Raw genomic sequence first — 12,657 nt, 5'->3', positions numbered from 1 at the left:
AATGTAGAGCCTTTTGGCTTTCAGGCAGCCGTATGACTATCTTCAAATTGAAGTTCAATTCAATGGTTTCTCTAACGAAATGTTCTTCGGGAGAAAAAAAAAATTCTACTTACATATATTTATATTGTAGTTTACACCAGGGGGCTCTTGTTTTCAAGAGGTCCCAGTTTCTTTGACCCAGACAGCAACGGAAAATTGTCTTTCACTTTCACTTTCACTCCTTTCCTGCTCTCTCTAACAATGTTCTGTTGTCTGCTTTCGTGTCCACTTTCGGCCTCCACCCCCTCACCTCCTTTGCCCTCTCCTCTGGGTTCCTGACTCTTCTGCAGCCTTTCTACTGTTACTCCTTGGCCCCTTCTTACTGTTGTCTTTCTTTCAGCCACAGCCCTGATTTTATGGTAGGCAAGATCAAACACCTTGCCTTCTCTGCTATCGGATAAGGCAAGGGTGAAAAATCTCGGAGGTGCACATTAATTTTCCAGATCCCTTGGTGGTCCAAAACTGATGAGTAGGCTTCAGCCCCTACCAGGCGAAATTCAAAATGTCCTACCAAATGAAAATGTTTAATGTGTCCCACACGCCCAACAATAACATACAACGTGTAGGACCTTATGCAGTTGCAAGCGCGTAAAACTTACCCCCCCCCCCCAAAAAAAAATTTTTTTTTTTTTAAATAAAATAAAAATAATTAAAATTACACCTATGATGACTATTATGACCAATATTTGACACAATAATGAATATTTCCAGTCCTTTAGGTCGGATACACTGCTCTAGTCTTGACAGAGAGAGTTCTTAGTGAGCGGTCCAGGCCAAAAGAATTTTGGCTTCCTTTTGCCATCATTTTCGATCAAACTAACATTTGTGGGCTGTCGAAGTCTAGAGATTACGGTGTTTGCCTCTCATTCAATAGTCTCGTATTTGATATCAGACTGCGAGGAAAAATTTTCTTTTCCAAATGTTCTCCTTTCACTTTCATCTCCTTTCCTGCTCTTTAACCATGTTTTGTTGTTTGTTTCGTCTCCACTGTCTACCCCCTTCTACCCAGCCATTCCCCTTTTCGCCCACCTCTGGGCTCCTGACTCTTTCAGCCACACCCCTGCTCTTGGTAGGAAAGATAAGAGTGAAAAATCTTGGGGCTCCCGTGTGCAAGTTGCAAACGTTAAAGATCCCTTGGTGGTCCTAAAATCGATAACAACAGGCTTCGACCGCCACCCGGGCAAAATTAAAAATTCCTACCAAACTGAAAATTGTGTCCCAGGCGCTAATATGACCATACACAGTTGCGAGCATTGTACAATACTAACCAAAGCAAACAACCTAACATTTCCTTCAGTTTCAGACTTGAACTCTGAGGGTACTTGAGCCAGACGGGAGACCATCAATAGTAATGTAGAACAGATCGTAAGCAAGGAACTGGAACCAAGTTTAGGGAGTAAAGACCTGAGCAGAAGGAAGTCTTACAGAGCCAAACACAAAATATAATCATTTTCTCTTTTCATAAAATTTATTACATTTATGTATCAATGTACACATGGAAAAGACCCCCCCCCCCCCTCAAACTAAATATTTTCTTATAATGAGAGTGCTTATTTTTGTCCCCGTGGTTTTATGCACCCCACATGATTAAGTAAGCAAAATTTGATCATACTTTGCATACAGTAGTCTCGGCCTAAACGCACGCCATACAAAAGCACGCTCCGCTCAAACGCACGCTTTCGTCATCTGACAGGTTTTTTGCTATAATATACTATATAATTTAGACGTACAAACGCACGGTCACTCTCTCTAAACGCATGCTCTGATCTACGAAACACGCTGACAAGCTGACAGGTAAAGCTTGACTAAGGGAAATTTTCACTACGACTACTGTACGATCTGCACAGCTTGCAAAAGACAAGCCTAGAAAACCGGATATTTGGTGAGACTGCCCCCCCCCCCCTTTACGCCGAACAAAGAGAGTAGAGAGTGGTGGACAGTGATTTCACAAACAACGTTCCACAGACACATTGGTCTAGGACTGGACGATGAAATGTTGGGGGGGTTGGGGGACTGAAACATTGTTTGATTGGTCACTGGAAATGCATCTCTTTTGAGAGAAGGTTTCTGACTGGTGTTTGAGTGACTGTGTGTTGGCTAATGTTTAGTTAGACTTAAGCCTATGATGCGCAACACGCGTGAATGCTCGTTCATGAATTACGGTTGGGGGTGGTCGCTTGGAAAGCCACGTGGCTGGGCCGTCGTCTCTATGACTATCACCAACAATTTCTTTTTAGGCTATTGGTTCCCGACATTTTATGGTTCATTCATTGCATTGAGTCTGTCTTTCTCCCATTCAACGCCTTTGCAGTCTTAACCGCAGTCGGGGAATCTTTTACAAAACAGTCACGTGTCGTCACATTATCGCCCACAGTGACCCCCACCCCAAAGGGGGGTCACTAGAATATCAAGGCAATGAGATGACTGCGTCCCTTCCTCCCTTTGCAAAGGTTCATGTAAACGCACGCTCCGTATAAACACACGCTAAGGAGCCCTCCTGAGTACCGTGCATTTAGGCGGAGACTACTGTACTTATTCAAGGTCCATCTAAGAAAGTGTCCCATATATTCCTAAAATGAAAACTTGGACAAAACTCAATGAAATTTGGCACTACATTCCTTTATCTCAAGCTCAGTTCAACATTACCACTGCCATCATCAATGTAAAGTCCAGTCCATATATAACAGCCTCTGTTATTACAGGAACTTGGATATATCATAATATATGACAGTGATAAATCAAATCAAGTGTAAGTGATATGAACCTGGCTACAACAGGGTTCAATTTGCTCAGACTCGGATATAAACAGTGATTTTGCAGATCATGAACTTGCTTTCGATCCGTCAAATTTTTAAACTTTGTCTCAACCAAGACATTTCACCTGTTTGTATGATCGCTTGCCTAAACAAACTTTCAAACACATACCTCCCATAGTGTTGGGGTCACTGATCAATTCCATCTGTGTCAGCAAAATAGCTCACTGGAAAAGGATCTGCGGTAATCAAATATAGTACGCTGAAGGAGCAATGGCACTGGTACTTTCCCTTGGTAATGGTTATAACAGGGCACGCTAAAAACAGGGATAAACTGCCGGTCCCATCTGTCCTGTATATCCGAGTTTGACTGTACTTTTGCATTCACAGTATACAACTGTTAAAAGTAGTGAAATAGGAACCTGATCACCTTTTTGGGGGGCAAGTCCAATGTCCTCCCATTCAAATCTTTGTCTACAAATGCTTTCCTTTATCTTTGGGAAAAGATGAAAGTCATAGAGAGCCAGTTCAGGTGAATAGCATGGATGCTCCATTTCCCACGTGTAACAGTCCAGAAGTTTCATCACTATCCTAGCCTGAGGAAGGGAGCATTATCATGATGGAGGAACACAACTACAGACTCCAGCAGACCAAGTCGCTTTTTCAGATGTCTGGTCTCAACTTTTCTTGAAGGACCATTAGTATATAGTATTGGGCATTAACAGTAATTGTTACAGCAACACACATTCTATGGACATGGAAAAAGTTCCTCATCAAACAGACCCTGTGTAACTATGCTCAATAACCCACTGGGTCAGATGATATCATCTAGATTTTGAATCCAGCATGACAAATCTAAAGACAGAAAGAGACTGGAAATATGAAAGGTTTATTTTTCACCCACCTGTTATTGTGACAACAACCCATCAACCGCCTAAAATAGCATCCCACTGACAAAAATGAAAATGAACTTCCAAACAAACAAAACAAGTGAGTGGTAAAGGTAAATGCATGTCCAAACTACAAACAAATCAAGAATATCAGCATTTGATGCTGCCTAAACTTGAATATTCAGTGTCAAACCTAGAAGTTCCATTCCAATTTACTGTACATAAATTACATTTCCTCATAAACAAAGCAACAATGTGTGTAGCAATATGATAAAACGAGTCACATGTCACATCTTGACAATATAATAATAAGACTTTCACATTACAGATCTTGCCAAGCCCTGCAGAGGGGTAAAAACAGTAGCTGCTTAGGTTCCGAAAGAAAAATCAATTGGAATTGAGGAGTCATAAATACAGTTTTCTTTAAGAACGTCAAAGTTTTTGCCTAAGATCTCACAACAGCTCAGCGTGACAAACCACTCATTTTGCCACAATGCCGCACATATACAGCCAATTAAATAAACTGTGAGTGTGATGCCTGCGATGACCCAGATACGTTGCCCCGTAACTGGTGCATGTGGTCAAGCGCTTTAGTAAGAAACTGTCGGACAGTGTTGATCTCCATCACAGTCAGGAAATTGAGCTGTGGAAAACAAATGACTCAGTGTAAATCATATACCACAAGTAGAGTAAGGTGACATAAACTGAGACTGAGGAATCAACTTTCAAAAGAATTTGAAAATAGATCTTTATCAAATGTAAAAAACTTTAATCCCTGACTAAACACATGGTGTTCTGGAGGAAAATTATACTGCTAAATAAATTATATTATAATGACTGCAAGGTCCAGAAATACCGGCACCCCGCCCCTGTGAATTTGAATAAGCTGCAGAGACCTGGGAATGCACCGGGAATTTTAATCAAATCTGTAAATTGACCAGAGAAAATACAAATGTTCTCCGATTATTGAAAACCAAATCGGACCATTTATAACCCGATACCGAAAATTAACACAGTGTGCTGAACGATGAAAGAAGGTCATCCCCTCGTTTCACTGGTCACAGCATGGGCAAAATGCCTATACACAAGTATTTCTTCACACTAAATTATACACAAGATAATATCCTTTATCTTTATACACGTTACTGGTATGAAAAACAACAAAAAAGACACTCTTTCTCTATGGGTATATTTTTATTTCCTGTGCAGTGAATGGAAACTTTGTAACATTGATAAAGTAGTGTAGAAAATGATATTTTTTCCCTTTGGCCCGTCATGCATAGGCCAGTTTTCAGTAGTTAGTCTGTCCCTAGAGAAAGTTGCATTTGAAAATAGCAAAACTTGCAACAAAAATTAGCAAAAGTTGCAAGAACAGTTGCAAGACGCATACCGCTAAAAAAATGTTCATGGAATTATTGGAATGCATTGCTGGTATGCTCATTGCAAACAAAGTAACCGACGTGATCAAAATCAAAAGTAAATGCAACTGTCTACAAAAAACAAAAAACTGCATAGAGGTTGCATGGAGTACAAAACAGTTTGTCCACTGACACATGAGTCAGCTCCCTAAACTCTCGCTGACGTTGGGCAGGTGTGACCAGCGTGGTTTAGAGGTTTTCTTGATGAATCGATCCATGTATGAACCTACCCTCCTAGCCCAAGATTTAAAGTCTTTCATAAATTTTTATACTAGATCTATCTACCTGGTGCTTCAGAACCAAATGCCAGCTAAGTAATCAAAATCAGACGATCATGTTTACAATTGATTTACTTTTTTCTAGATCTAGCTAGAGTAGAAGATGATTCAGTCTAAACAGGACCATTGGGGATAAGGTCAGGTCGGTTTGCCGGCCAGATTGAGGGTGCAAAGCGACGATCGTGGCTCAATCCGATCGCACCCGACTTGTTGCCTCAAAAACAAATGCGTTTGTTTTCAGGCAACGAGTCAGGCAATCATCGCGTCCCAACCTGATCCCATCCGCAATGGGCACCATGTACAAAGGATTTCTGGTACAAATTGACCCCTTTGGCGTCATTATTTTTAGTCTTGGAAGAAAGTTTTGATTATTGTCAATGAAATTTTATTATTATTTTCCCAACTTTTGCTGAAAACGGGTTAAAATACGCCAACTCAAGAAAATGTCAAAAGTTGAGCGCAAGTTGCGGGTTGCAGGCACGAATTTCTCTGAGGACCAGTGCTTCCACCAGCTGAAGCAGAAAAGTAGGGAAAATTCTGCCGTGGGTCTGGGGGCCTCTGCGGCCCCCGGCAGGGTCCAGGGACAATGTCCCGGTGGGGGTTCAGGGCACGAACCCCCCAAAGAAATTGAAATTTAGTACTTTTAGAGGGTTGAAAATGGCATTCGGGAGCCTGTTTGAAGAGATTGTCAACAACCCATACTACCCTATTTTTTCACCAAGATTTTGTCTTGTTTGATTTCTTCACCAACATATCTTTCCTTTGCTGGCAATGTTTAAAAGCAGGTTCCCCTTCTATTGCATGATTACTACTATAATTCAATGAATTTGTCATCGCACCATTGATAGAAGGCAAACCTGGGAATAATGAATAGATATATATGTACCTTCACAATACAGTTACCCAGCGTATACCCTAATTTTTCTCAATTAGTCGCATGTCACTGATTGTCACAACCTTGGAACACCACTTCGAATTATTCTTGATTTTAGGAGTTTTAGCACAAATTTCTTTCATCGCGGCCCTTATCGTGTTCCCGGGCCGTAGAAACTTCGCACTGATAATTTCTCTATATCTAGACAATAAATATGCAAAAAAGTTTGTTTCTGACAGGAATATTCTGTTTAAGATCACAAGCCAATATACTTGATCAACACGCAGATTTTCCAGCCGCAGCAACAATCCGAAGATAGACAGACGGAATGAAGGAATGATAAAAAGGAGGAAAGTGGCTCAAAAAGTTCGCCAGATTTTGATCAATTTGCAGGTAAAAATGCACTGCCGACCAACTCACAATGAATGCATGGGGCATAGCGGAATAATGGCCGATGGCAGGAAATGCGCAATATGGCAGGTTTCTAGAACAAACTTTTGCCTGGAGAATTACCGTAAATATCCATAACTTATACAAGACAATACGAAGGCAAGTACGGAGCTTTTGCTACGGAATTTCGGTAATCCTATGCTGTCGCAGATTTTTACGGAGGGAGTTGATAATAAAGGAGGAACAAGTACGGAACTAGCAGCAAGTACGGATTTCCATAAATATACGAAGAGTGGAAGCACTGGAGGACAGACTTAGTAGAAGATGGTGTTGGCAAACCAGTCCTATATGACTGACATCCAAGGCAATGTAGAGGGCCTACTGCTGCTTTCACCAACAGCATACAACATGGAGTAATTAATGCTTTGTTCAAGAAAAAAAACACAGATCTCTACATTTTTGGTTGCTAATACCATTACATCAATGCAACACAGTTAACTGGATACAGCTTGGAATGTTGAACCTGCATGGTCCAGAAAAGTTCAAATTATTCATGCTTGCCATTGGTTCCTGGCTCAACAACATACCTTTGCATGAGATGCTTCACTTTTCACAAACAAATCAACGCTGCTACGTAGTTTGGCTATTCTGAGGTCCCATATGTCCTTTATCAATGTTCTTACTTCATCTGCTCTTGGGACATCATCAGTTGCACTGAAAACGTAAAAGCAAAAGTGCAAACACTCACATGAAATTAATAATAAATTTGTGTAGCACAATGATTGCAAAATATATTAAAGGGTACTGCTCCTATTCTTATTGATAGAAATCTAAAGCCCTATGACATGAAATCCTTAACTGGCAACAAAAAAAAATCCTATCATTTCAAAGACTGGAAACTTTCATCACACAGCTTTTACATTTATAACCCCCCCTCCAGAGTCAATGCGTCTTATCTTTAAAATTAACATTTGATATTTAAAAAACGGGTCATTTTGACTCTTGGCCCATGACTAGTCCACCATCAGATGTTACTCACGTAGACCTGCATGTGAGCCTCAACCAGATTGTCTGAAAATTTTGCGCAACCCCCCCCCCCCCCAAGGAGCTTTTGTGGGTGTCATAAGTCATAAGGAAGGACTTTCGAGTAACGAGTGACCACCCCAAAAAACACAACAAAGAAGAGACCTAACCCTACCCCTACGTCTACCCCAAAAAAGAACCTGCAACGAGCCTAATGTGAAAAGGCCAGCAAAAGTCAAAACAAAAAAAAATTAAAAATTAAAAAACCACACTCCAAAACAAACAAGGCTTACAAGGAGCATAATATAATGGCCTACATCTAGATCTACATATATATTGCTAGATCTATAATAATAGGGTTTGATACAATAAGTAACACAATAGAATTGGAATATGAATCCTCCATATATAGATCTAGAGCTAGTAAACTAAATAAATCTAGATCTAGATCTAGATCTAGATCTAGTAGAACAAGTGAATAGGATCTAGGAATAGGCCTTGGCCTTGAACTAGAAATCCGCATCCGATTCCGAACAGAGGGGCTCAGCTGAGTCTAGATTCTAAATAAATAAATAATTCACGCACCTGATGAAATGCCTTTTACCAACATTAATATTACAGCACAGCCTATGATAGGGTTGGACAAAATAGAATTGGAATATGAATCCTCCATTGAGGTCTATAATGATCTCTATATAAATCTAGATCTAGATGTCTAGATCTAGATCTAGATTCTATTTATCTAGAATCTAAATCTAAGTGAGTTGGACTGGAATTAATCCACACGATCTGAACAATTGAATTTGTCAACAAAACGAAATTCAAAATGGCCGGTCGAGCACGAAACAAAGTAGATAATTTAGGTCGTCGTCCTTTTTCGTATTCGCATTTCTACTCAGGTTCCGACAATTATGTCGGAAACGCCGACGTCGGCAATCGGTGGTCGGCACGAACACGAAAGTGCCGACAAAGCCGACGGGAGAAAAGGGGGACGCTGGCAGTCGGCCAGGCCTCGCACTTCGCACATTGACTGATACAGGTGGGCCTAGCGATAGCATCGGCCGCCTCGCGGGTCGGGTCGCGATTGTCGGATTTCAGACGATTGTCGGCAAACATGCAGGTATACTCACGTTCTTATTAAGTCATGACATCACCATTAATGGCCGGAAGGAAGGCTATCAACAAAAAAAAGAAGAACTTTAGACTTTAGATAGGATGCAAATAAAAGAGAGAAGTAAATAGAAACAAAACCATCTTCAAAACTACATCCTTGAAAAATCAAAGGTTAAGTTATTGTGGATAAAAATCAGGCTTACTGTTGCAGAAGTAATTGCGTTAGTTCCATATAGTGAGGACTTGGCATTGGTGTGAAAAATCTGCTATCAGCCTCCTCCTGCTTCTTTTCTTTTAAGAATTCTGAAATCAAATGTTTTATAAATATCAAATAATTCGACAACAGGACATTTAATTCTAAGAATTTATTCACAAAAATCAACAGGCAAGCAACAATACCTACAGTAAAATGTAATCTTAAAATAATCAACAACTTTGCATTCGTTCATGATTATACCTCTCCTCAAGTTGAATTAAAGAACTGCCTTTTACACACTCTCGGTTTCTGCCAAATCTCCAATACTTTGGCTTACTTTTCTCCTCATTTCATATATCCCAAGCCCAATTAACTATAGCTCTAAAAATCAATGACAAAAATGGTGGAAGAAAGAAAAATACTACCAGATCTGTCTTTCTGACTTAATAATTTATTCTAGTGAATCAAATTACCACAGAATAGAGCTCAGGGGGTAATGGCTGAAATCTTTCAAAAGTCAACTTAGAGTGGATTGTTAATTTTTGTTACTCAATGAAGAAATAAACATCAATGGATCGAATCAAGAAGAAACAAATTATATTGTACTATTCATTGAGTGATGACTGCCTAATAAGCCTGGGAACTCTTTATTCACAAGTAGAATCTTATAAAGTAAGAATGGAGTGGTTCAAAATGCAGCTTGAACCTTGGCAGTCCTTTGGGTGCGCCTCAATACTAAAGTTGCTATAAGTTTTAAAAAAGATAAATTTAGGAACACATTAGCCTCCTTCAACTTGATATAAATTAATCAAGCAAAATGAAGCTTTTGTATTTCAAAATTAGTCTAAATTATAGTCTAAATTATCATTATAACTGATCTAAAAAAGGTTCAAGGAACACCAAGATCCAATTATTGCAATATTTAGGCTCATTTATTCAAAGTAACAAACCTTTGAAAACAATTACAATACAACAAGTTACCTGTTTCCATCCAATCTGGAGGAAGAATTCTGCATTTCTGTCTCTGCTTCAGATTCACAGCCAGCCACAGTGGCACAGACACTGGAAGTCCAGCGCTGAAAGGACCAATATCCCCCTAGAAAACAAAAATTACGACAATGTCAGTAGCCTGAATACCAAATAAAATTCAAACTGAAAAAAAAATAATTTAATTGCATTTTAAGGTGTTGATATTCGTATCTTAAGTAATATAATTACTCCTTCGTGTCTGTGACAGAGGGCCTTTAAGAGTTTAAAGCTTTCTATTTTGTGATTTTTTTTTTCAACCACTGGTATCTCATCAGCAGTGTCAGTTGTCACTCTCAGGCCTGTTTTGCCCTGTGACTGAAATACGGACTCTACCACATTTTTATCACACATAACACAAGCTGCCTGTTTCTTTCATCTTTGCCTTTTAATTTCGATAGTCGCATAGTTGTCAGGCATCTTTATGCACAATTTCTTTCTACTTATAACTGTCTGAGGGCTCTCGTGGCCTAGAGGTAAAAAAATGTGTTTGCCTCCCCAGGGTGTCCAGCAATATTTCCTCAAAAAATTTACTACCCAGCAAATCAAGCCCCACACCAGCTCGAAAAAGGGAGTTAAATTTGCGCCATCAATGACAAATGTAATTACATAATACATGGAACGAAAACAACACACAACAATTAGTCCAGTTGATAAAATAGACAGACGATCACAAGCTTGGTCGCCGCTAGATGTAGTTTAAGTAAGGTTTTTACTGCACTCGCAACTGCATAGGTGATATGAGCGACAAGGGGTGGACGTCAACAGAGAAGTCCAAACGGGGAATCAAGTTTCGACTATCAAGGCACCCCGGAAATAGCAGTTCACAAGAGTGACAAACATACAAAAGAAGTAGAGGAAATGATGATAGTGAACAAAAGGACAAAAAAAAGCAGCAGTTCCCCCTATGTTGGTCCAGCACACTATGAGCATGACATTGATAATCAGCCCATATTTACAATTCTATTGTGCATAAGAACATGTTAATATCCTCCTTTTGGGAATGGCCTAAAGATGCTTCAGTCAGTAGCACTGCCCTGGTGGTGGTGGGAGGGGAAGGTGGGGGGGCAGATTTAGGCCTACTAATGTGTCCACACAGGGTGACTGCCAAACCAGCGTCTCAATTTTCCAGGAGGTCATCCATTTTCCAGGGCCATGTTACACAATACACACACACACACAAACACGTAAAATATATCCCGTCAACAACATGTCAGTGTCGCACTGGGGTCTTGTTTCACTTAAAAGTATTTCAGTCTGTTAATATTTCCCTCTCATTATTTTATATATAGTGAGGTGCAAAAAAAACGCGAATTTTTTATGTTGTTGAAATCGCCCAAAGCTGAGTTCATAGTTGTGTGATATGAACTCATATCACTCAACACTTGCCTCGAGTGTCTTGATTGGGCATTTTTGAGCATCGCAAAGTTGTCATTGGCTGCGTTAGCAATACACAACTCACGAGTCATCACTCATCACTGGGACACATTTGCAAGTTGTTGTCAGTGGTGAGTTTAAATTATGCTCACTCAGTCCTGGGTGTATGCCTATAAAATCTGCACCTTGAAATGTTGCATTCATATATCGAAACAGACGAGCTACCGACATGCCAAGGTTATCAAGGGAAAACAGAAAGAGAGCTGTCGGACGACTGGCGGCCGGTGAGTCGGTGGAATAGGTGTCCCAGGGTTTTGGTGTCCACCCAAGCACCATTTATTAACCTTCGGAACTGATTACAAGCGACAGCAACAACAGCAGATCAACCACGAAGCGGAAGACCAAGGGGGACAACTCTGGCCCATGACTGCGTCATGATTCGTCTGCACCGCCGTGGTCCGTTTCTGCCGGCTGCAGAGACTGCCAGAACGACCATGGGAACGACTGAAAGCCAACTTAGCCGCTGGAGTGTGTTACGGAGGTTACTGACTGCTGGTCTTCACTGCAGGCGTCCTTACCAGGGAGCTGTCCTAACACCAAGGCATCCACAGCAACGGATACAGTGGGCACAGGCGCATGTCAACTGGCAGAACGCACAGTGGAGGAGAGTCCTCTTCAGTGATGAAAGCAGGTTCTGCATCGATCCAGCGAACGGCCGTGTCCATGTGTGGCGTAGAGACACGACTCGTTATGACGACAACAACATTCTGGAGCGTGACCCCTGGGTAGGCGAGAGCGTGATGATATGGGGGAACCATGGTGTTGAATCATAGAGTGGGACCTGTCCTCTTCCAGAACATTGGTCCAGGAAGTGGAAACGGCGTCACAGCTCAGCGCTACATTGCACAAGTCATGGCACCTCATGTGGTGCCCTTTGAACAGAGGCATCCTAACTTCTTGTATCAACAAGACAACGCACGACCACCCAGAACTTCTTGGCGCAGAACAATGTCAATTTATTGGCACACCCACATCGCTCACCTGACTTGAACCCTATTGAACATTTGTGGGACATGATCCAAAGACAGCTTAACCAGACGCAGCCACGACCTCGAACAGCAGCCCAGTTGACTGCAGCCATCATCCAGATCTTTGATGGCATCCAAAATGGCCAGATCAACCGTGTGATTAACTCTATGAACAGAAGATGCCTCGCTATAATCGCTGCACGTGGAGGCCATACGCGTTACTAAGTTTGCTCACCAAGGTCAAGGTAAACG

General features: G+C 41.0%; 1 protein-coding gene across 1 annotated transcript in view; it reads right to left on the bottom strand.

Moving 5' to 3' along the window:
- Window positions 1-2,647: 2,647 nt before the first annotated feature.
- LOC101848070 (DNA replication complex GINS protein PSF2) overlaps window positions 2,648-12,657 on the bottom strand; it is a 13,611-nt gene continuing 3,601 nt past the window's right edge. Inside the window, exons 2-5 of the mRNA XM_005107890.3 lie at window positions 9,956-10,070; window positions 8,982-9,081; window positions 7,230-7,356; window positions 2,648-4,325 (exon numbers count right to left, since the gene is read on the bottom strand). Coding sequence (XP_005107947.1) covers window positions 4,197-4,325; window positions 7,230-7,356; window positions 8,982-9,081; window positions 9,956-10,070 — 471 coding nt within the window. The 3' untranslated portion in view covers window positions 2,648-4,196. The remainder of the gene's footprint in view (window positions 4,326-7,229; window positions 7,357-8,981; window positions 9,082-9,955; window positions 10,071-12,657) is intronic.

This window comes from Aplysia californica, unplaced genomic scaffold, assembly GCF_000002075.1.
Source record: "Aplysia californica isolate F4 #8 unplaced genomic scaffold, AplCal3.0 scaffold00640, whole genome shotgun sequence".
Lineage (NCBI taxonomy): Eukaryota > Metazoa > Mollusca > Gastropoda > Aplysiida > Aplysiidae > Aplysia > Aplysia californica.
This window is presented reverse-complemented; position numbering and strand designations above follow the sequence as displayed.